At 34.5% G+C, this 27,072-nt stretch overlaps 1 protein-coding gene across 3 annotated transcripts in view; it reads right to left on the minus strand.

The window, feature by feature from the left end:
- Positions 1–22,005, minus strand: part of LOC138943409 (puratrophin-1) — a 276,837-nt gene extending 254,832 nt beyond the window's left edge. Inside the window, exon 1 of one of the 3 annotated variants that reach the window (XM_070314241.1) lies at positions 21,517–22,005. Coding sequence is in view for 2 of the 3 variants with exons in the window: in XM_070314239.1 (XP_070170340.1) it covers positions 18,617–18,688 (72 nt within the window). In the remaining variant the exon portion in view is untranslated. Of the gene's footprint in view, positions 1–777; positions 2,232–18,616; positions 19,174–21,516 lie in introns of those variants that run through there. The other 2 variants (XM_070314239.1, XM_070314240.1) reach the window with 2 other exon arrangements.
- Positions 22,006–27,072: the final 5,067 nt, after the last annotated feature.

The following is a 27,072-nucleotide window of genomic DNA, read 5'->3' on the forward strand; positions in this document are numbered from 1 at the left end:
GGTATCCGTGTTTTATAAATTTCAAGCTATTCAACACATTGAATTCAACTTCAGTTCCATCATTTAATATAAGAGCAAGGATTCCCATTACCCCATTATAAATAGTAAATATTTCTTTTACTTCGACAGTTATTAATCGTTTTTATGTCCATCCCAAGTTGAAGATTATATCTTGCACTATGCTGCATATAATGCGAGTATCGTGAATATAGTTTTTTATAAAAAATAATCAGAATTAAAGCGAAGAAACGTTTATACAAAGGTTTATCCAATGTTGTGAATACTGATCCTATATGTTACAATCAGCATATTTTTATAGAAATATAATGCATATTCATACCAAGCCATTGAATATTACATTACTTTATGCCGAACTCGTGTGTAAAAATTTAAAGAAATTATAATTTCAATTAATTTCCTTTACACGGATGACAACGCCGAAAATATTATTCTCCTTTTCTTTTTTTTATTGCTTCTTGTAACATACAATATACGTCGTAAAATCTCTGAGAACCCAAATCATTGTGTTCTGTTCTCGCGTGTAATATATGTATAATTAATATATATAATTAAGAGCTACTTTTTATATATCGCTTAAGCAACGCAGAAATGAAATCTTGATTCAAATCTTGATTCTCAATTCAAGTTATAGACCCGAGAAAATTATTTTTATGCTACCTTCAAACGAAATGATAACCAAATAATCAAATTGCCCAATACTAGAGAATTCGAAAAGAATCACAAGAATCACATTACACTCCATCTAACAAACTGTACCTTCTTCCGTCGCAGTAGTTTCCAATCAAAATTATTCATCCTGTTCGATTCGTCAATCACTCTCCTTTATCCTCTTTTCTCCGTCTCTTCGTTTTTTCGTTCCTTTGAATCGTCATAGACGGACGAAAGCGAGTTTCGCTCATGCGTTTCAATGGAGCAGACAACGACGGCGAGGACGACACCGAGGCTGACGACGTGGACGAAGGGTAAAACGAGGCGACTCGGATCTTGTATTCCCGGCACGACATCCCGGCATCGCGACGAAACGGTTATTCTGAGATTCTCATTGTTCTCGGATCGCGCGCCCGAGGATACGTGTCCTTGGCATGGACAGCGGCATCCGCCCACCTTCGAACGAATGCACTGGGATACCGACTTGAAATCGACCGAGAGCGCGGGAATCCGCTCGCGGACGAGAGCCCGTCAAGGTCCCAAACGAGATTTCACGTTAGAGAGACGCTCCTGACAGACAGACAGACAGACAGTTCCACGTTCGTGAGAAGCACAGCAGGTTCGTGCCCAGAGCCGCCTAAGAGAAGACCCCCCGCCCTTCGCACGGAGAATCACAAAACGCAATCACGTTACGAAAGTCGCGTTAACAGTTAGCATATATATATTCCAAAAGCTCGCGTTTATCGCGTTGATTATTTTTGAATTGTATGCGACACAAAATGGCTAAAAATAGAAACGGCGCTATTCCGTCGAACACCACTTTACGTATGATATACAACACTTGCACACACGCACACACAGTGAAATCTGATTCTGGAGCCGTCACGCGAACGCGCCGCGAGATTACTTTGTAATTTTCAGGAAGATTTACACGGCACTTTGGGACGCCCGCGCCGGCGGTGATTCGATGATGCCCAGACAGCCAGCCCCACCTCACCGAGGAGGTATACATGCCCGTGAAATCCGCATACTTGAGTTAACGCAATCACCTTGCCGCCGAGCCGTGCGCAAGTCATTCAAACACTTCAAGTTCCGACTACACCCATCCACCACTTGGCTCAAAAACGAGTCAACATCTTGCTCCGAGACGTCGCGAAGATTCGGACCTGCCGCGCTGCCATTTCTCTCGGCCACCCCGAGAGCTAACCGAAAAACGGTACCGTCTACGCGAATCATGCGAATCCTCGGGGCACCTCGTAATCATCTTTATCTCCGTTCGTAACCGAGCGGAAAAGCTCTCGAATCGAAAACAATTCTTCGCGAAACTCAAGACGCTGTTCCAGATTGAAAAGCGTCAACTTTATCCATGCCTCAACAATTTCATCGACGCTCGTTTTCCAGACCAGCGAGGGTACAACTCCGGATGCGCGCAAACACTCGCTCGGACTTTATCGACTGACCCTGTTTCGCGAGCTGCGCTGTTAAATGCGCACATTTAAGCGGCGCATCCGATGCGATTTTCTCGCCGCGTATAGAAGATATCGGCGTCGATAACGCGGAATCGCGAGCGAGTAAGCGAGAGCAAGGGTGGCCGGTGCCGTGGGCAACGAGGGTCGAGATGCATCTCGACGCGGAGGATGCAGGGCGGCGTACTGTCAAAATCTCCGTCGGGCGATTCCGCGGAACGAACGAGGTGCTTGGAAATACGGGCATGCGTGGTGACGCTTTCCTCTCGTCGACGTCTTCATCGTGGTCGTCGTCGCCGACGCCGATGCCGAAAGGGGAATAATCGAACTTTATCGGTGTCGATCGTCGCGCGGCGCGGAAGCAAGCGGTCTGATTGAAAGTAACGATACAACGTCGTATATACTTGATTCTCTGGCTGGACAGAGACATTATCTTATACGTATAAATGACCGCGATAAAAATGACGGATGACTACGGGGGGAATTGCTCTGGGTCCAGCATACTAATATAATTAGTGTTGCACAAGATTATAATGTGTAAAGATAAAAAGTCTAGAATATTGTTATACATATATATATAGGCAAAACCGTTGACAAACCGAAAATTTTTTTTATATACTTAGCGTCGCTATCGCGTCGCTTGATATATATATATATATATATATATATAAACGTATAATGCACTGTCATTTGATATTATTTTTATGTTTTCTCATATAGATTATATAACATGATACATACATTTTATAAAATTGTTCAATAAAGATATAAATTATAAATCAACAAACAAAAAACGTGTTTTAAAACAAAGAAACATTATGATTTTACAATTATCATATCAACATTTAGTGTTTCTATTTATCAATGTTTTGTTATGAGAGCAACAATAAAAGTATGCTAGGTTTAAGCATCAAGTAAAAAAATGTCTTATAAGAGAAAATAACACGGATGTCACCTGGAATGACATTATCACAAATACACAAGATTTTACCAGGATTTCATAGACCGGTGTGGTATAAATGGACAAATTGCAATTGCAAAAAGACAGGAGCCATTATCTCTGAAGAAAAGGAAGAAGAAGCTTATGCTGTTTCAAAACTTTTTCATATAAAACTGCTTAATAAAAGTTTTTAATAAAACCCGTTTTCTTATTCGAGCAAAAAATCTGAAGAAAGATTTGATATCAGACTTTGCTGCAAGTTTCTAGAAAATCAATAGCACATTTAAATTTGTACATTCGCAGTTGTTTACAGTAATCGAGAGAACAAAAAGATTTGAAAAAGATAATTGGTAAAGCACTTCAATTTTCATCTCGTAATGTTCTCTCCTCGTAAGTTAAATTTTGTATAGTCTAACTTGCTGTAATGTATCTCTTTCTTACGGTATCATATCTAATTTTCTAAACAAATAAAAAGCAAATAACAACAATATAATCTTGAAAGATAAAAGTTACAAAATAATAAAGAAAAGTCTTACAGACAAACTTTTCTGAATAGATCTTATGCAAATATATGATGATTGTTGAACAGTTAACAGATCATTATAATACAGTTTGCATATTATTTACCATTAATTCTTGTGTATATATATACAATATATAAATGATGGCATATAATACAATAGCAATGCAACTTCATAAGCAATCTAATGCCATCTGTTGGTTAATGCCTGCACTAGTGCATCTTGTCACGTTTGATCAACAACGTAGAACCAAATCATGCTCAAATGGTATTATTCAACAGTTCTTTGTATAAGAATTTCTTCTTCTCGCTCACCGTATATTTTCAGAAAATACACTTCAACAGACGACGTTAGAAATATGAAACTCTTTCTATAAACCAGCAGGTGCATTCATCTCATCAATAGCACGCGTCGTTAATTCAACGAAATGAAATATTCTTAAAATGAATATAATTTTTTCGATGCGGTTTCATTATAGTGATGAGGAAGATGAGGCATATGTACATTGTCTATGCATTAGAGTTTTGATAAAATTTCAGATAGTTCTATCCATCTTGAATATGATTGATGGATTGAAGCTCCGTATGAATAAGATATTTATTAAATACTTGATAATATTTAATATTAATATATAAATAAAAAATATTATTTATGCGGTGCAAGCATATCAAACACAATCGATGTTAGAATCAAAATGCAGATGCCGCAAATAACTAATCGAGGTTATCGCGTAAAAGAAGTGAGATATTTCGAACACAATCACGAAAAACGGAATATTGCCAAACCTATCTAAATTAGAAACCGATAAAGATGAAAAAAGCAGAAAGCTGAGAAAACGGCACCGCGATATTATATTAGATGTCAAAGAGGCAACGATAAAAAATGATTACAATAAAGTACAATAATATACAAATACATAAAATATTGTGTTCAATTTAAAAAAATGAGATGCCAACTCTTCACAGAGAGTTGTGTGTGCGTGTAAAGATTTTTGTATATATTGTATATATAATAAATGAAAACTCATTAACTCGTTTTGTTTTTCCAAAAAGGAAAGGTTGTCGTAACTTAACTATTTACGTAATATTGAACATTAAAATAACGACATTTCACGGATGCTTATCGAGTATCATATCATTCAACGAAAGAACGAAGAATCCCACGTTCACGTTGCGACAAAATCTACTGTGAGAAAATTAATAACTGCTTACTTATGGAGACAGTGCCGTTATAACGCGCGAATCTCCTATACAAACAATATCTGCGAGTAAATTTGTCGCGATAAGCGTCGCAGTGCTTTACTATCGCGTAATATGGTTTTTCGGGCCCGAGAAATCATCTAACATCATTAACGGTACGCCGCGAAATACCGTAATCGAAAATGAATGAAGAGCCGCGTATATATATATATAACATAGCGAATTAAACATGTTTTATATGAAAAAATAAATATTGTAGATTTACTGTTAGATTCGTGCTCTATGTATATTACAAAATTGTTGCAAATTTATTCACATCTTGTATTTAAATAGTCTTTAATACACATATATAACTGTTTAATAATCACAACCTCCCTCCCCCCTCGCACGTAGTGCGTATCCAATTTAATTTAGGGGCATGATAATTTCCGATAAAATAATTAAAAACAAGAGAACATACATATTGATAAGCGATTTCGATTTGATTTTAGGAGAAATAGTATATAACAAAACAATCGTTGAAACGAGATGGATTTCTTTTTATGAAAAGTAAATTTATAAGCTCATGCCTTTTTATCATTGGAAACATCACACACTTTTCCAATAAAACATTATATATTTAACATTACAATAAAATCGATAGCTTTATAACATTTTCTTGTTAATAAAGTGATACAAAATATATATCTTTATATATATATGTGTCGGAATGAAAAACAATGTGTAATTTAAATACTCGTACAATGTTGTTCGTGAAAGAAATTATTTCGCTTACCTTTAAGATTCGAGGTAACGAAATAAATTTTGTAAAAAATATGTATAATTTTTTTTATATACAAATTGTACACAATTGTAATTTAGAGATTAATTATTATACGCTGTCTAAAATTCTGCCAAAGAATAAAAGTGGTATAACATTTTCTCGATAAATAAACATTATGTCGTCGACAATATATTTATTTCGATCATTCATCATGTTCACGTTCAGGTTTCAATTTTCCAGATTTTTTTATATGTACATAATTTTTCTAATTTTTAGGGATTTTTATCTAGGTTTAAAAAAATATGTTTAGATAAAAAAAAGTAAGATTAGTTAAGGTTAAGATAATGAGTACTGGGATTTACTACTGACATTTTAAATTTGTAATTTGACCTTTTCTTCTTATCGATATTACTTTATTCAAGCTTGTCGATAAATGGCAACGTTTACCAATGTATATTTACACTCCCCTCTATTAGTGTTATTAGAAAAGACCACACCCAAATGCACCCTTGGTCATCAACCCCAGGCAAATTTCTCATCGTCTCGTTTATAGGGACATATCTAAAGGGTTAAGACACGCGATGTGAATTGCGTGACCCATGTTGCAATGAACATATATATATATACATATATTATTCTTTTTATGAGATAAATCAATTAGAAATTGTGTTTTATTAATGATTAAATCTTAATCAAAGTTATTCTTAAAGTAAAAGTTATCAATGGTTCTGAAATATTCTGATTAAGAACAGTGAAAGTGTCTCGTCGTCATTGATTAGTCAAAGAATCGTAACGTTAAGAACGATTTACGGTAAACTCTCTTTTGACCGAGAGATAATCTCGAGTCGACAGCACATACATACTACTGTCGACAAACGAAACGGACACTGGAACAAATGGACGTAACATAGGGTACAGGCCCACGCGAATGCACTCTCTTGGCCTCCCACGGCCTCACCTTTACGTGGCGAGCCGTTATATATATATATATATATATAGGTAAAGATGTATGTGAGTGTGTATATTGTGTTTGTTATGTATTGCGAATCAGTTGAAAATTTCTTTTGTCAATATATAGACCTGATCGAAAAAGATTAGTTTTTTTTTTTTTTTTTTTTTTTTTTTTTTTTTTTTTTTTTTTTGTTCCAGAACTCCCTCGCCCCTTAATTTAAAAAAAAAGTGTTATGCCTTAAGCATAATTATTTGAAAACTTATACATACACATATAACATATCTTTAAATATATATTATATAATACTATAATAAAATTATAGACATTTTTAATAAATATTTACTACTCTAATTTTATCATAATTTTTTTTAATGTAGCACAATATTAATACATATTATAATTCTCGTGCGCGTTATATCTTTTAATATTCAATATACTCTAGATTTTTCTATGCGAGTTAAATATGTGATACGAAAAACCGATAAATAATCTTGAGATTAATTTTATAATAAAATAGGAAGATAAAATTTAATGAGCAAATAAGCGTCTTCAATAAAACAGCAGTGAAGTGCTCTTTTATTTTCAATACTTGCAGCTTGATATGTCAAAGTTGTGAGAAAATTTTAGTCATAAATGTAAGAAAACTTGAAAGTAGGAATACACATTGTGCTAAGTAATAAGACAGATATACCGTAATTATTATTTTTTTATAATCGCTATTATTAAAGCTTTTCTCGATCATCGTGGAAAAATAATTTCTGATATTATTACGTAAATTTAAACATTCCAAAATAAAAAAAATTGTATGTTGCAAATTAAATATTTCTATATTTTAAGATTCACAATAATCTTTCTTAGAAAATATTTAATAACAAATGGATTAATGACATGTGTATGTTATTATTTTTATAACGCTTTTTACACAAACACGTTATTTTTTTCAAAAGATAATATTTAATTTATAATATTATTTTAGAAAAATATCCTTATGAGTAATGAGGTTTTACAATTATAAGCACATTACCATTTTAAAATTATATGTAGTCTAATGACTATATAGTATTGTGGAAAAAACAACAAGAAATTACAAAATATACGAATTTCATGCACACGTAGGTACAATAAATTTTTCAAAACAAGTTTGTATATCTTTTCTTTTCGCCTATGCTGTTATTATCATGGTTGAAAGATAGATTCGAAAACGTTTCGTTGCCATCGCTAGACACAATCTCGCTACCTCCGCTATAATCTATATCTATGCCATGCTTGGCGGAGAACGCGGAGACGCGTGAGATAAACTCACGTGTCGGTGAACTCGTGCCGTGCACGCATAATCGTGGTCTCGGACCACGCATATGTACGTACGTGTACGTGTATCGCAATAAACCGCGCGTACATAAATTATACGCAGTTTCCTTTTCACGAGGACCACCTAGACAGACCGTGACGATGATCTAACCGGATTTGACGCTGCGAGAATCTACGTGTTCGCGAATACATTCACGCATACAGGCAGGCGCGTCCACACGTCGCCCGTACGTAAATTACGCACACGGCTATCATTCCCGGATAGTAAGAGCGGATAAATGAGACACACGATCAAGCAGATATAAGCGTGCGAGCAAAGCATGTATAGGTCTTTCGAAATCCTTTTACGAGTTCGCGCGTGACAAAGGTCGCACTTAGCGTGCGCTCCCAGCCGAGAATATTAAATGGCAGAGAATGCCTTACACCGCGGAATATATGTTATAAGATCGATCGTGCGTTGAGACGAAAACGTATAGCCGAATGGATTTAAGACACATATTCTCTATTAATGAATCATGATATAAGAATTCCATTTTCTTCTATTGCTATGTTAATGATAACGTTTCGCAATTAGATATGTCTACGAAAAATTTAACTATATTAGATATTTATAATTTGATATGCGCGAAGAAAGAGCAACAGAAGCGAAGGTATGAGTCAAAAGAGATTAATAGTGCAAAATAGATTTCTAATCTTTGAAATCATAGAAATTGCTTTTAAAGTTATTTAATTTTCTTTGATCTTCTATCTGACGCTTATAATGTAGGAAAAAACAGCGCGAAAAACAATAGGGGTTCTCACTCATTATTAGACTCATCACATTCATATATCCATACACAGCAGGCATATATGTACTGTTACGATTTATAACTCCGAAGATGTTCCAAGCAGAAAGCTTGTTTTTCCTAAGAGAAATCCAGCCAGCGCCGTCACATTTCTGCGGTTTATCTAATTGCAGGAAAGAACTATAAACATGGAAAGATTCGCGTTTAGGCATCTCCTCGCAATGAAAAATTAAATGTCCGTCCTTGTTGGTTATCCGTAAACGAATTTCATGATTTGTTTTTACTATAAAAGCAATTGTGTTAAATAAATCACTAACTATTTAATAATGTAGGCTAAAATCCAAATCGATGTACAGTTTAATGATTGTCTGTATCTTTACAAACATTTTAAATGGTAAATATTTTAAACATTTTAAATAATTATTGCTACTGCGCACTACATTTTTTGAGAGCATTTTTAAAAATTTTCGAACGATAACAGAACTTATATAATTATTGTAGATAATATGAATTAAATTGAAATAAAAATAGAATTTATTATCTGGAATATAGACAGTGAAACAATAAATTATTCGAATTATATTTGGAAAAATTTTTAAAACAACGTTATATATATATATATAATCTAAAACGTACAGTAATATATATAAGCTGCATAGTCGTTTTTACTCCTTTCAACCGGAAACATTATGTCCACATAGGTGTCAGATGAGAAATCGACACTGTCGATTTCATCATCTACGATTGACGACTATTCATTGTGCCGGATCTCCTGGCATATTACTAGAGCAAGTACTTTAATTGCAGGATGTCGTTAGTTTATTGCGACAATCAGCCGTGCGAATGACTTCATCTATGATGCGTGACGGCAGGTAAATATCTATCGTTGCTTATAAACCCACCCTATTAATCATTCATTCTATTGTCGTAAATCAGCCTGCAATGATGCACTTAAAATATTTTAAATCTAATGTCTGGCATACATGCAGATTTCTTACACCAAAAGCAAAGGCATATTTTATAAATGTGTAATCATTTTTAGTTATATTTATTATATATATTAATTTTATATACATATACATCTTTTTTTTTAAGTATATAAAATTTATTTCTAGAATGAAAAATATTTGAACGAAGAAAATCAATTAAATTAATTCATCAACTAATATTTATAATAATGATTTACAAACACAAACAAAAATCATGTTAATTCAAGATATTATTGGTTCAATCGGCCTTTAATGACTATTCTACCATATCGCAAAAATAGATTATCGATAGACACCAGATAGAGCGGGATGGAACGAACAAAATGAAGTGATAATGAACGATAACGTACAGACGATATTGATATTTTTAATGAGACGATGACAATAACTGCGATTCTACCGTGCCTTGCTTGCTGCCTTGCGATTCTTGCGTAACGCGCGTTACGCAAATCCGACAGGCGGGATCGCGTCAGCTGTTGGAAAATGTACATTTCCTGGAGATATTATTCGAGAACAATAAGCTTTCGTTATCTTGTTAATTTACACGAAAGCGCTCTGTCTGCGAAAATAAGATTAACGTAAATAATTTTCGTCCACGAAACGAAAATCTTAGAATAAGTAATACATATTTATTTAAAATATTATTCTTCAAGCAAGAGAGAGAAAATTATAATAAGACGAAAAGTCTGTATATGAACTCTGACATTCCGAACTTCGGAACAATTTTCGGATAATGTTTGCGTAATGACTACTGTCTTCCTAAAAAAATGATTCATAATGAAATTTATCGCCAAAATAACAGTGTATTAATATATGATGCAAATTATTTCTATAGAAAATTCTAATATAAATAATGTTTCTAATATACAACTTTTATAATATTTCAGACATGTAATACAGGAGTGCATACTACAAGTATAGTAATTAAAATTTATAGAATATATAGAAACGTATGTAAAACATAAAGTTTTAAGATCAAAATCTGATTTCGAAGATTGGAGATTCAAGTTCATAGAATGAATTAATTTATCTACAGTGAGATAGAAGTGACTCTAATTCTTTTATTATCCTTCTTATTATTTCTCAAAGTGTCAAAGGTACTCATACCTACACCTGAGCCGCACTTTCGATTTCACAGCACCGATTCTATAGCGAGCTTTTTACGAACTTGCTACGTAGGCGAGACAGATCGGCGAGTATAGTGTATCACGGGATACAAATCGTGGTGCAACGGGATAAAATTTAATGTCTTTGTCCTTGCGAATCTCGTTGAATGGCGCCACGCCCTCTTGCAAATTGGCGTTTGCTTTTTGCGCAGGGACATACACGTACGGGCATACACATATGCAACTATACGAGGCGATAAAGACGTAATATTGTTCGATTATGGCATCGCTCGTGGGTGTGATTATACTCCGCGTACCACATGGGCACGAATTCATTCTGCTCGAGTCGACCCGATGTTCTTATAAGGATCGAAATATCGAAGGAAAAACGCGCTTGTTGCCCTGTCTCGAATTTCACGATAATAAATGATCGAGTATCGACAGACCCATTCTTGCACGGTCGAATGATACGGTGATGCTGAGATTCTCGTTTGATTTTATTAGAATAAAATTGTCGCTCGTAAAACCTGCGCCCGAGAAACGCAAACTTATTGATTTTTATTTTTTCTATGAGGAAAACAAATTCTATAAATTACAAAGATAAGATCAAATTCAGATATAGAGAGAAGCGATCAGATATATGTTAATCTTATATATATATATATATATAAGTATTTATATTGTTAATAACATAAAAAGTAATAAAATATGGTGCCATTTAAAATATATGGTAGCCGGGCCTGGAGATATTAACACGTGTCAATATATTCTAAACGAAATAGAATAGAATTGGAAATATATAAAATACGTCTCGACTCAAACTATGCATATTTAATGCTTCCGACGTTTCCGGACGCAGCTGTGCACTTAGCTGCCAAAAATTGCAGTTAGTAAATTTTGATTTTTCAAATCTTTTTGCTAGGTAAAATGTGAAATAATATCGATATCAGAAATTTGTGTATTTTTAAATACTCGCTCGAGATTGACAGTTTTGCGGAATTAGAATTAGAAACATAATAGAACGCTAACTCTATTATCATATGTAACGCGTTACGCAATGGATATACATATACATCTAAGATTTTCGTTTCGTGGACGAAAATTATACGTTAATCTATTATCATTTAGCGCGATTAAAATTCTTTCTTCGTTCTTTCCTTATTCGCTGTGTCAAATCAAAAAAAGATCTACATATAACGATGTCAGCGTGTTGACATTTGTGTTTGCACAGTATCGAGTACTGTTATTGATTGTTATCGCGTGTTTAGATAACAGCGCTTGTTCCGAATAACGGGCTTACATAATATTCTTAAGATATAAATCTCAAGTTCGGAATTTTTCCTAATTCTTTTTAATTCAGATGCTTTTTGCAGGACAGCCTTAAGTTGTATATATTAATCATATATATACTATTAATATAAACCGTATATATTAATCGTAAAGTCGGAGATAAAAATCATAAAAGTAGGAAATTATATAAAATCTCTTATTCGTCTGACATGAGATCGATAGACGGCATGTCACTCTGCGCGTGCATTCTTAGTTAAGCGTAACCCGTCTAAGGCATCTAACCGATCGGAGGCTATCGCCGATCGGATTGATTGCCGCCACAAGATTTTCCGCTTTTCTTTGCCTTTGCTTTACCTAAGCGCAACATCGTCCAAAAAAATCGGCGGCATCGCCAAGAAGCGGATGAAAGAAGATGGCAAAAGGGAAGCGATATACGTGTTCGGTAAGAGATAGGAGAAAAGAGAAGAAAAAACTGCGGACACACACCACCACACACACACACACGAATGGGGGATAGTCGACTACCGGTCCTCTTTTTGCGATGAGTCATCAACCATGAGTCTTTCCCTCGATTTCTTTATCGCCTTCTTCGTCTTGTTCTTATCCTTTTACCGCCGTTCTTTATACCGCCAGGCAGATTCTTCCTCTCGTCTCGAACGTATCTGCTTTGGCCGCGTGCGTCGAGAAGAAAGCGAAGAGAAAGAAAATAGCTTCTCGCGAGCAAGAGTGAACACAGAAGACAAAGACTCTGAGAGAGAGAGAGGGTTTCGAATGCACATACAGGCTCTGGGTCGACACGGCACGACGTCATGCGAGAATACGAAACAAGAAACGCACGTCGTAAATGTTGCTTCGACGTAGGGCCGACTGTAAAAATCCGCGCCGAGGAACGTGGTGTTTAGTACGAAATATCGATAGTTTTTTCCGCTAAGGGAAAAGAGCAAGGGTACAATAACGTCGCTGCAATTCCAGAAGCAATATTTAAAGGGGCTCGTAGATGAAAGAGACAAAGAAAAAGTGAATCGCGAAGATATTTGTATTTTATGATGATAATATATCAAAGAATAAAAATCGTTGTAATCAAGGAGAGTATGAAGGGAGGAGATTTTTTTATAATATTATATATATATATAATTCGATGTGCATTTGGTAGCACATGGTAGAATTTTCTGAATGTTGTTACAAGTATACGAAATGTAAATGGAATATAATCCAGGTATTAGATTCTCTCCATTAGATCCCAATGCTGATCATAAAATTGAAAATTTAATATCAGTAATCTTGGAATATCGTAAACGTAACACGCGCGCTCTTACCCCACTTGATCCTCCTTCATTTACGAAGCCGCAGACATTTTCGCGGATAATCGCGGCTCGTGGATGCGTGAAACTATCCGCGCTTATTCGCGCATGCAGTCCTTGGTAACGCATAAATGCGTTGGTCAACTGACATGCACGCGTAAGTCCCCGGATGCAACGGCGATCGGGCCGCAAAAATTGCGAAAACTGTTTTTTTTTTACAGGGTCGCTTGTTACGTGTATAACCCTATGGACAGGCCCCTCCGATAACGGGTATAAAAAGATAAAGTTTTCTATTTTCAGATTACAATTTCACGCGTACGCTAAAAATGTGAACTATCAACTTTTTTTTTGCCCTAATAAAAAAAACGGCATCTTTCATCAAAAATAAACACAAATCGAATGGATAAATTTAATACATATAGCTATCCAATTTCTCGAGTTTTAATTTTTATTTATTTGAAAAAATCATATTTTATGTAATAATGAAATTAAAATTATAATTAGTCGCATATTCAATATATTCTTCTTGCACAAATTATCATTAGTATTGCATATTTTTATTTGAAAAGGATAAATAGATAATTGAACGCAGAAGAAAGAAGATCTCAAGAATGATGACGTTGATATACATAAAAGCAATGCGTAAAATAAAGCGGGAAAATCATATTTACATTCGACATGTATATATCGTTGAATGTGCATGCCTTTTTAGAAACGTGCTACGACCTCGCGTACTGAAAAAAAGATACCCACTTGCGGCGAAGGGGTCAATAAAGATGATTTTACAGCCTGGGCGCCGTTTCTCCGCATTTTTGGAGAGATTTACGTTACGAGAACGAGGCGAACGGTAAATCTCCTAATTGTTAAGCCAGCCGCAGATCCGCGGTAAATGTTTCTTCGTTATTTTCAGTGTAACCTTACACCAGGGCTGTTGATGTAAGTATCTGTGACCGTGACCGTAACCATGCTCTCGAGACGTGTATAAAGTGTAACGCGCGAAACCTGCACATCGTATATGCAGCTCACGACGGGTTTGTAAACGCGACAGGGGGTACGAGGTGCCATAAGTCAGGCGGCTCAGAGAGAATCATATAAGCTCGCGGAATTTGAAATTTTTACTTGTCTCTAGACTAATCGTCATTCTCATTATATTCACATACATGTATTCGAGTTTCATATTTTAAAGAGACGAGCGCGAAAGCATCTTCTTATAAGATAACAACACGCATGCTAGAATTTCGAATGATAATCGAATAATAATCATCGTCATTATATATACCCGTTATTCTCTTCAATTAATCTGGGATAATCCGATCGGATTTATCGAGGGATCGCGCGAGAGAGATAATGCGATCCTTTCTCTCCCATTATCTATTGTCAATTCATGATACTGCACATTCGTAGCAAACTCTCTCTCTCTCTCTCCCTCTCTCTCTCTATTTCTTGCTCAATAAACCTCGTCGAATGATTCACGACTTATGTTGCATATTACGCGATTAGTACGATATACACACGTATACATAAATATACCGTGGAAACAGATATGTCTTGCGACACGTTTTAATCCATTCTCTAATTATTTGCGTTTCCTTCCACATATCTAATATATAAAGTGATTTGAGATAATTATATTTTCTCTCATATGCGCGATGAAAAAGTAAGACAATTTTTTTTTACAAGTGACGCCAGAACTAGAATATTAAAAATGCATAAGAACATCCGCGAAAATATCTCATGAACTGATATACTTTAATTGCTAGTACGTAAAATATTTCATAATTTGTAGGGTCTCTAGGCGTATAGCATTTATTAACTGTTATTACAGTTTGCGAGGCTTTGGTTGGTCAGTCGAGGTATCATTCCCGCTATACAGGAAAGCTACGCTTTGCGAAATGAGAGACGTCTGTTTTCTTATATCGATCCTGAGCACGAAAGCGGCCGCCGAAACACGGACACGTGGGAACGCATTGACATCTACGTAGCTTTGTTAAAGTGCACCTTTAACGCGCGTGTGTTGTGTCCGATAGGGATCGATTAATACGATAGAGCGAGATCACGGGCGGCAATTGCGCACCGTGCGTGATCACGCTCGCCACGAAAGCGGAAAATAAAATAATTGACGCGGATCTGGCCTATCGGAATAAATTGTCGATTAAGTAATTGCCGGAATAGATTTTCGATCAAGGAGAAAGAGAAGAGAGAAGAGGAGAGAAGAGAGAAAATCAGTTGTTCAGCTACGATTGCTTAGCCATTTAGACATGCACGATCGCATTATTGGTCGATATCGCAATTGCAAGAACGTTTTGAATTGAGATCATGTGTCGTAAGATGAAGTAAGACGCAATTAATTTTGCGTCACGATAAATTTTAAAAAATTTTGTTTATATCGTAACAAGGAGAGAGAAATGAATACACGTAAAAAAAATTATAGAAAATTTAGTTAAATAAAATTTATAATAACGAAAAATATGAATATTAAGAATATTATATATATATATATCGCATTTTTAATTTATAAGATAAACTTTCTTTGCATTCTTTAATATTTAATATGTTAAAAAATGTATTTTTATTTGTAAGTTTGATATATTTTTTATTATCTTACATCTTAATATATAGACAGTAACTATAAGACAGTTTTACATAAATGTCTTTGACGCATTTTATTTTTATACGCAGTTAAAAAATATATTTATATGAAAATTAATTATATCTGCGATCTTATATCAGGCACATATTTGGAAGATCCTTGAAAAGAACTATAAAAATAAAATAACTAAAATAAGCAAAAAAACTCAAAAAATCGAATAAAATAAATGAAAAAATTCAATACCATCAATACCATCGATTACGAGAGATCTAACATATAGTTTGAAAGATAATTCTTATTTATATTAAAATCCCTTTTTTCTTTTTCGATAAAATATATTTATTAACCGTTTGAACATCGTATATTGTCCCTATGTCTCGTGCACACATATATACTATTTTTATTATATTTGATTGATAATCTATTAAAACTATTCTATAAGAGAATACATAACAATAATAATAATTAAATAGAATACAAGAAGTTTTTAAATATAGTAAGTAAATATAATAAGGAAAAGAAATGCTAAATATCATTAGTCATATTTATATTGAATCACATATAATTAGAGAATTATGCACAAACTTTGAATAATCAAATCTTTAACTCCGCGGAATTATTAATTACTGTTCGACATATAAAATTGATAATATCTTGTAACTTGTAACTATTAAGCCATTCATATAGTAATACGTATTATACTTTAATTGAATATATATATCTCTTTATTCTTTATCTTATTTATGTATAGTTATCTTAAGAAATTTCGATTAAACGACTTTTTTTTTTCTTAGCTTGAAAGTTCAAGAGCCGAAGAAATATAAGAAATACAACGAGAGAGCACAGAAATGTAAAAGCACATACAACTATCAGGTTAACAATAAGCTAAATTTCTCTCCCTCTCTCTCTCTCTTTCTCTCTTTATAATGCTATGGATTTAAAACAATGGCCATTCCCATCATGAAATTATCCCCGTTGCGATTAAGGTTTTTACATACTGTTCCAGAATTGGAACGCTGGTATTTCCGTTAGCGATGGAAGATTTCTCCCGCGGAAGATTGTCATACGTACGCTAAAACGATGCGAAACGAGCGAATTTGCGATTTAGAGACTTAGAAAATGGTTTCTACCGTAATTAGAGCACGGAATTAAATCGTTTTAGACGCTGGATCACGTTAGATCCGCCCGAATAGGGACACTTTCACGTTTTTGCTCAAACTGAATAGCAGTCGGAAACTTTTAGAAAAAGTCACATGAATATTCGTGACTAGAGATGCGTGATATTCCAATATGAATGTAACGAATCAAACTATCGACATTTTAGATTTAAGCTTTCTTGATAAAAATCAAAGAATGGAATTTCTTCAAATCTAAAGAAAGATTTAATAAAGTTCCGGGAAAGTAATTTCGGATCCAAGAGATTGGAATTGTAAAAGAAAATTAAATAAAAAAAAGAAGAAAAAAAATAATGAATTCCTACACGGATACCAATACCGGTATAACTAAAGAGAATCTCTTGATATTCAATTATATCTCTGCCCTTATTCTACATTATACTTTTATGCCGATTGCCATCAGCAGCCGTTTACTTGATAAAAACAATGTTTAGAATATTTGATGCAGGGAATGATTTTATTTTTCAGTGTTGTTTTTACAGGCTATTCGTTCAGTTAATTGTCATGAAATAACAAGAGCGAATGTCACAATCAGTTTTTGCATATAACTTTAATGTAATATAATATGCCGAAATTTCTTTTTAAAAAAATGTCCCCATGTCGCGGAGCGCGATTACATTCCTACGGTAGCCAGGGATGTAAAACGATTTACACCCCTGGTTTTGCGATAAACCAAAGAAATGACAGAGTGAAAAATATAATTTAAAGGATAAAGATAAATGAAGGGCCTCAAATGTGTGATAACTGTTGTATTTATCACTCTATAGATCGCAAAGTTTGCACAATACGAAACACGAGACAGAACAGATTGAATAATCCGTAGAAACGAGACGCAATATGGTGCAGGTAGATTTATGGATGGCAATGGTGAAGAGGAATGAAGAGAGAAAGAGAAAGACTAAGGGAACCGTCAGCCGAGAAGGCAATCATGTTTGTGTCGCAGATCAGCTGCACAGTTCACGGTCACGGGGACCGCGATCGACGGCCAAGCCTAATCTAATGTAACCTGACTCGAGCAATCGCAAATTAAATTTCACCCCCGGCATCTCCCTTCTTTCATCCTTCCCTTAGATATTCATCCTATCTCGTCTTATCTTATTTCTAATTCCTAGAAAGGCACGCTCGCGAGCGAGCATCGGCTTCCGAAACTCGATACACAGAGATAAGAAATCAAAACAAAAGAAATGTACCGAGATACTTTTTTCAGAACGGTTTTATAAATTGTAACTGCGTTTACGCGCGGAGCATGATATTTTTGTCAACGGCAGCGGGAGGGAAAAGCGAAGGGATAGGGTGAATATCTAGGGGAAGGATAAAAGAATTCCCAAACTTCAAAAATTGAAAAATAAGATATCCTTCAGAATCGAAAGATTTGATTCAAAGTGCCAATAATTTTGAAAAAGATTATCAAAACCAACTGAGGTGTTTTTTCTAATTTATCGTTCAAGTAACATATTTTTTTACAGTTTATAATAAATTTTGATAAGAAATATTTAGTTAAATGTATTTTTTGACAACGACTTGGAGAATTTCGGTAAAGATTTAAAATGATAAAGACTCACCGGCACATTCCTGATTCCCAATCGCACTTTGCAGTATTTTTTCATAAATACCCGCCAGAGCACGTAAGCCATGGCGATGGCGATGATGATCGGCGCCGTTGTCTCGAACACTCCTGCCGTCTTAAAAGCTGGCGATCCTCCTTCTTTCACAAAGGATCGAATACCAAAGACAATGTTTACGGCACCACTCGCGAACCGTTTTGAGCGAAAATTCACGACATCGCGGACGCGATCGACGCGATTGAATCGAGATCGCAAGGACACTGACTCTTTCACGCGAACGTTCGTTAATTCGCAGAGATCGTCGATCGATAAATGCGCCGGTTACGTCACGATTACGTTGACGCGCAAATGGCGCATCGAACGTCCCGCGCGTGGACGTCGCACGCAAACGATCCCCGCGAAGCGACTCGCGAATCAGATCGGCGAAAAATGGCAGTTAACTAGGCGACAACTATAATCTCGTTGGTCGACGTCGAGAGTTTGCCAGACAGGACCGACGATGGTTGCGCACACGCCGTTACGGATCGCGAATTACGCGTAATGATCTACGTTTTCATCACATACGTTTTCGCCGCTCAGCCTTTGAAACGTGCGTCATCGACAACGCTTCGTGTCGACGATGACCGGAAAATTTGCCCACCGTTGTCACGCCGAGGTTGAAAAAGTTCGCTCTCACTCGCGCGATGTTCACAATGCTCGCTTCCGATCGAAGCGTCGCGTAGCGTCGCTTCGCGAGCAGGATACACCATCGATAATCCACACAAAGGCGCGACAAAAACTCGCGCGAAAACAATTATAAATATGTATTTTTTACTACAGAGAGAGAGAGAGAGAAAGACTAGTCCTTTGTCCTCGAATAAGCGAAATTTACGCGCGATCCTTGCTTCTCGTGTCTTTATTTCCGGCGTGCTTCGCATGTAACCGTAATAGAATTTGAAACGATTATAATGTTCGCGTTTAATACTCTCCGGGAGAATCGTTTGTACTCGACGATGCCGAATGACCGCGCGTGTCCTTGCATGATTCAAAACGTACAATTCACGATTATCCTGCGACACGCGCGATAACGTCGACAGCCGGCACTTTGTCGACGCGAAAAATATCGCGAGACGAAACGAATAACATCGCGTCAACTAGGCGCGAAAAAGCGGCGACATGTTCACGGCACATTTTTCGCTTTTACACGCGACTTGATTCACTGACCGACGCGGATCACGAGAGCCGAAAACGCGTTACTTACGCCCAGTAACGTTCACTGCCGCGATACAACTGACACGCGACAAACGCACGCAACCAACCGCCAACCGCCCCTCGCGACTACCGCCGCCGTCGCGAGTCGCTGAGCGAATGAGCGCTGTGTGCTGCGTGAAATGTGAAACGAGAGGATGAGACGCGGGACGCGGGACGCGGAACGTCTCGAACGTTGAAATGACGGAACACGTCGAACCCCCAATCTCTTAGGCCGATATTATATTTGTCGTACGACGAACTTTTTAAGCATATTGATTGGCTGCAAAATAGAAACTTTCTCGAGTCTCTAGAAATTAGCTAATCAATACGCTTAAATCTATATATTTTTCTCTTTCTTTTTATCTTTCTTCTTAGGAAATCGGAATGTGCTTGTTTCTCTTTGCATATAGAAAATACGAAAAAGTACGCATGTGACAAAAGCTATTATTACGCAATATCGAGTTTCTATCGGATTATCTTGTATTAGTGAAATTGAATTTTTGAAATCTCCTTTTTTACCCATAATATAATGAATAATATTTATTTATAACAATTTAAATATTTATTATAACAACTGATCTCTAGATGAAAATTCAATATACCGAGAGTTTGAAACATAATAATAAATATCTTCGACCATTGAAAAACGGTTCTTTTACTTTCGCCAAGTTCAATGCGTACTTGTTGAAAAAATTGTTTTCCTCTATTCTTGTGTCGAAGAATCAAGGCTTACAAGTGTATTCTCAGCGACTGTTATTCTCTCGTCATATATTATTATATCAGAGTTCGTTTGAAATTGCTTAAAGTCGATCATTTTCTTATAAAGAAGAGATTATTAATAAGTGATTGAGTTTGTCTATTTTCCTGTTACATACATACTTTTTTTATCATATGTATGTATTTTGTATACATACATATTTTTTTTTTTTAGCATTTTATGTTAAAAAAAATCGTATGTGCGAATTCTTTAATAAATACCAAAGTCATTTATATTCTCTGAATAAAGAATTGATTCTTTTCTTTATAATAGAATTTCTTTCAATTAAATTATATCGGAGAAACACAAAAAGCGATCAGCTTTTGTGTTTAATTTGGTAAGTTTTAATAACGTATTGTTTACAAATATTTGTTATCTTTCTATACATATAAATAAGTATATATGTACATATAGAATTTTTATAACGTGAAATATTTGGGAATATGGGAATATTATTCACGTTGCTTTCATTTTTATTCAATGCTAATCAATTTCTTTGCTCTTATTCTAATTCTAGCAAATTCTAGCAAAATTTTAGCTAGAAAAAAAAAGTCACGTCGCTTTTTCGTACTTTCTATATGCAAAGAGAAACAAGCACATTCCGATTTCCTAAGAAGAAAGATAAAAAGAAAGAGAAAAATATATAGATATATAAAAGATGTAAACATATAAAATTAATACATAATCGCGGAATTATTATACAAATATAACAGACTCACGGGCGCATTTCCAAGAAGCTAGCGCCAGACTATGCGCGTATTCGCGATTCGTTTATAATTCGTGAATAGTGCGGATGGAAGATTCGTCAAATTCAACCAATCAGATTTCTTTATACCGTTCGTTCACGAATCGCGAATTGCGAATACGCGCATAGTCTGGTGCTAGCTTTTACAGTATTTACGAAAAATACCTGCCGCAGCAAGCTATGACGATGATGATGATGATGCTGCTGCTGCTGCTGCTGATGATGATGATGATGATAATGATCGACGCCTTTGTCTCGAACATTTCTGCCGTCTTATCAGCTGGCGATCCTTCTTCCTCGAAAGATCAGATGATATCGAAGACAATGTCCATTCGCGAACCATTTCGACGATCGAAAATTCACGATATCGCGGACAATCAACGCGACGCGACGCGACACGACAGGAAAAAATGAACCGAGATTATAAAGACAACGACTTTCACACACGAACGTTCGTTAACATTAATCCGTAGAGATGGTCGATCGATAAACTGCCGGTTATGTTACGATTACGTTATTAAAATGCGGATCGCGTGCCGAAATCTCGCGTCGATGTAAGGCGCAAACGAACGCGATGCGATACGCAATATAATTGAAGAAAAACGATACCATCCGTTCTCGCGACTACCGTTTATCGTCGCGTACGCGAGTCGCCGGTCGCCGGACGAATGAGAATTGCCAGAAACAGGTCCCGGTCCCGCGGTCCCGCGGCTCACGGCTCAGCAATGGAGGGGATAACGCACACAAGCGCGAACCGCGTACATGTGCGCCTGCGCTTCGGCTAGCTTCGGAGAATAGAGAAGAACAGATATATGTGCGCGGTGCGAATTTCCTCGAATTTCCTTCAATGTCGAATTCCTTTGCTATATTATGTGTAAATCAAAACATAGAGGGCACGCGCACATATACTCATACGTACATTCTATACACTTCTACATACGCACTTAATTTCATACATGTTCTTGTAGGATGATCGTTAAACCAAAACAGCCCGTTACCTTCAAGTTGCGACGAGATAAATATATATTATATATATTTATCTCTACAATTTTTCTCTTTATATTCTGTTCTGTGAAAATAAGATACTGTATGTAACATTACAAAATTATATGGAAACTATAACGTTACGTATGATTAAAGTATACAACCGAAAATTTTATACTATAAAAATAATAAAACTTCAGCATCTTAAGAAATAAAATTGAGAAATTTCTTAATTAAAAAAGATTGACACCAATATATTTTTGAATCGGAAACTTAAATATTGATATTTTAATATTAACATTATAATAATATTAAATTCTTCATTCATGCAATTCCTCAATCAAGTCACGTTCGACATTTTGATATTTTACGAGGACAAAATAAAGCTTATGCGCAAATTAATAGTATGCTTCGTGCTGAAGGTAAAAGTTTTGCTGATTATCCACAAATAGAACAATTCTAAAATTACATAGGCACCAAACAATACAAACAATTAAATGACAAGCAAAAAATATTAATAATCTTTTAAATATTTTATTTAAAATTAAAGGAGAGATAAAGAATAGGCAAAAGAAACAGATAGAGTGAGGAAGAGAAAGACATAGAAGAAAGAGAAAAAGAGAAAAGAAAAGAGAGAGAGAGAGAGAGAGAGAGAAGGAAAAAAAGAAAGAATATAATATTAACAATAAGTTATAATATTGTTCAATATTATTAATTACATTGTTATCAATTATTCAATATTTTAATTCTAACATTTATTCAATATTATTAATTATATATTTATAATTATGTTTATAAATATTAATAATATTATTAATTACATTATATTTATAATTAATTAAATTCATTTATTCATTATAAAGGAGAGGTGAAAAATAGAGGAAAAGGAGAGAGAGATAGAGAGAGAAAAGGAGATTGATTGATAGTATTTATTTAGCCATCTGACTACCAATTCTTACATTACAAACAAGCTTAAATTTACGAATACACCTTCATTATGCTCACTACTACGCATATAATTCTGATTTATATTATCATTTTACAGCTTCCACAGAAAGAGACAGAGAGAGAGAGAGAGAGAGAGAGAGAGAGAGAGAGAAGAAAAGAAAAAGAAGGAGTATAATATTAAATAATAATATTGCATTTATTATCTTAAATACATAATATAATTCTATATCTTATTTTTATTTTATTTCAATAAGTTTAATTTTGTACGATATGCTCAATATTATGTAATTGTTAAACATTATATTATTATGTGTTATGCAATAATATTATTTAAAGCAGTGCATGCCACGATCTGCACATTTCGGCCGATTTCCGAGAATCAACGCCTATCGCGCCCCCCTTCCCCCTTGCGTCATGAGATCCTCAACTAGCCAACCGTAACCAAGCGCGCGGCGCTCTGCCTCAGGTACGGTGCATCTGTACCGCGAAGCGGTTCCGTACCCCCTTACTGCCAAATATCAATGTTTTAAACGCGATCTCTTTAGAATTTTTTAAAATAATTAATTCAAGAATAAAGTTTCAATACTCGATTATTAATGTACATTTACGATATAATAATTCTAAAATATTATTAAATTATATTGGATAGATTAAATTTCTTAAATGTCGCGCGCGGAAATTCTTTCCGATATATAAATTAATAAATAATTGTAAATTTAAAGTTTTATAAAAGACGCTTTTATTAAAAGCACGAAATATTGTACTTATGAACGATATTATTTAAGTTATAGACTGTGTTGTGTGGATATCCCCAGTATATGATGTCATTATATAAATTAGAATAACGTAATATTTTTAGAATTATTATATCGTAAATATAATTAATAATCGAGTATTGAAACTTTGTTCTTCAATTAATTATTTAAAAAAATTTTAAAAAGATCGCGTTTAAAACATTGATATTTGGCAGTAAGGGGGTACGGAACCGCTTGGCGGTACAGATGCACCGTACCTGAGGCAGAGCGCCGCGCGCTTGGTTACGGTTGGCTAGTTGAGGATCTCATGACGCAAGGGGGAAGGGGGGCGCGATAGGCGTTGATTCTCGGAAATCGGCCGAAATGTGCAGATCGTGGCATGCACTGATTTAAAGAAATAAATAAAATTTAAAAATACATAAAGAAATATTTAATTTATTAATTAAATGTTAAATATAATTGGTTTAATTATTAGTTTATTTATTTATAATTTTATTAATATTTATAAATGATAATTAAATACATAAATAAATAAATAGATAATAAATAATATATAATAACTAATTATATATAATAACTAAAATTATTATTATTATATAATTATAATTATTATAATTATATAATTTTTAGTATTATTATAATTATAATCATATAATCTTGAACATTACAAAGCACGCGCTATGTACACGCCATTTATTTCCTTCTATTACGTAGTATAATTTGTAAAAAATCTAAATTTAATGAAATAAACCGCGCATCTAATATATCTCGATATGCATGCAAATTCATATAAGATATTTCTATTCTTAAATAAAAAGTTTCATTTATTTTTTTATTATATTAGAACAACACAGGCGCGCGCTACGCACGTGCTTTTATTTATGGACATTTTCCAATTTTTTTAACTTTTCTTTCCTAACTTTAACTTTTTCTTTCACAAATTGTCAAATTGTCAAAATTCGCATAATTTGACAGTTGCAAATAACAATGCAATATTTGCGAATAAAGCAAATCGTAGCGCACAAGCGAGACAGCCAATCAACATCGCGGAAAAGAGCTTCGATATATTCGAGTTCGAGGTTTTATGCCTTTTTTAGAAAGAGAAACATCGATTACGAAACTCGAACAGAGTTCGTTGTCATCAGACGCTATCAAAAAATATAAATTTGATCGATATCTCTTATTTCAGGTAAGAAAATGTATCACGTAAATATTATATTGATTTATTTACACACATATACGCGCGCGCACTCACACACACAATCTTCACACTCAATCTTCCTCTTACTCTTGCAATTTTACGCTTGACTTTATTTTTTCTTCCACTCTCTGGTTTTCCCTTATTCACTCTTCCGTTCCTACATTTTTTCATTTCTTTTCTTCACATTCTTCCAGTTCTTTTATTCTCTCGTTATTTCACTTCTTTGTTATATTATCCAAAAATTATTATCGCGATTATAACAATATAAAAAATTTTTTACAATAGAGAACTTATATACATAAAATGGAAAAAGTGGAATACGAAAGTGTACACAAGGAAATGGAACAAATAAATCCGGTCAAATTATTAACTCCAAATGAAATATTTGATACGATCCAAATATTTGATTCAATTGTGTAAGTATATACTTAATAATTCATCTAAAAAATTTTATTTTGTATTAATTAAATTTTTATTACGTTCATTTCTATCAGTTTCTTGTTGATATGTAATCATTATAATTTCAATATTTTGAAAAGTTTATTAAAGAATTATTTGCTCAAAAGTATCTGAAAAATATATATTTTAGGAGACTTTTTTTTATAAACGAAAAAACTTTGAAAATTTGTATTTTTACATATGTATTTATTATTGTTTTATTGTCATTTCTACTTCGTTTCAAATTTCAAATAAAAATAAATAATGTTTATTTAGATATAAGACGTAATGTGAGGCTGATCTGAAATGTTTGTTATCATTGTTATGATTTATTTATACAATGTATACAATGAACGTGTCCGACAAGTAAGTGACCAAACGAAAGATGGAGGTAGATTGGGTCAAACTGAATCGAAAAGTCCTGAACTATTTGTTTTGATAACGCTTAATAAAAGAATTATTATTAAGTAAAGTCTGGCCAATTAGCGCCAACCTTTAGCCGAGCGCACGTCGGTGAGCCGCGGCATGAAGTATGCGCCGCCACATACCAGCGCGGCTCATCGACGTGCGCCCGGCTAAAGGTCGGCGCTGATTAGACAGACTTTACTCAATAATAACTCCTTTATTAAGCGTTATAAAAAAGAATGATTCAGAACTTTTCGACTCAGTTTGACCCAATCTCCGCCTTTTGTTTGATCATTTACTTGTCGGACATCCTGTATATGATTATATACAGGGTGTCCCACCAAAAGTGGTCACCCTCTTTTATCTTTTAAACTAAAAGAGATAGATCATAACAAATATATATCAAATTAAATGGTTCAAATTGAAATCTATTGAGAGCATAATAGTTGTTTTCAAAAGCTATCTGTGTTAACGAACGGAGAGATATAATTTAGATGCATAATTTTTTTATAATGATGTGAATATTTCGATATGATAAAAGTTGTAGCACTGTTTGAAACGAATACAATGATGTATATAATATAAATATTTTATATATTATACCTGTTTTATCAACTTGAAATAGCGCCGGCGACGTCTACCTTTTCATTTTCGGCCCTGCGATATGGCCAACTTCGGATTGAATATTATGATCAAATGACGACATGACATATGTCAATCTCTAATGCACGAGTCAGACGGTGCTATAACTTTTATAATATCGAAATATTCACATTAAAAATTATGCATACCTCTCCATTCGTTAACACAGACAGCTTTTGTAAGCAACTATTATGTTCACAATAGAGTTCAGTTTGAACCATTTAATTTGATATTATTTGTTATGGTCTATCTCTTTTAAAAGATAAAAGAGAATAGCCACTTTTGGTGGGACCTGCCCTGTATAAGCAATTTCTTCTCATTTTTCTATTTATCACTTTTTATATATTT

The sequence above is a fragment of the Polyergus mexicanus genome, unplaced genomic scaffold (genome assembly GCF_030449975.1).
Source record: "Polyergus mexicanus isolate NDT 795.1 unplaced genomic scaffold, iyPolMexi1.0 SCAF_26, whole genome shotgun sequence".
Classification (NCBI taxonomy): domain Eukaryota; kingdom Metazoa; phylum Arthropoda; class Insecta; order Hymenoptera; family Formicidae; genus Polyergus; species Polyergus mexicanus.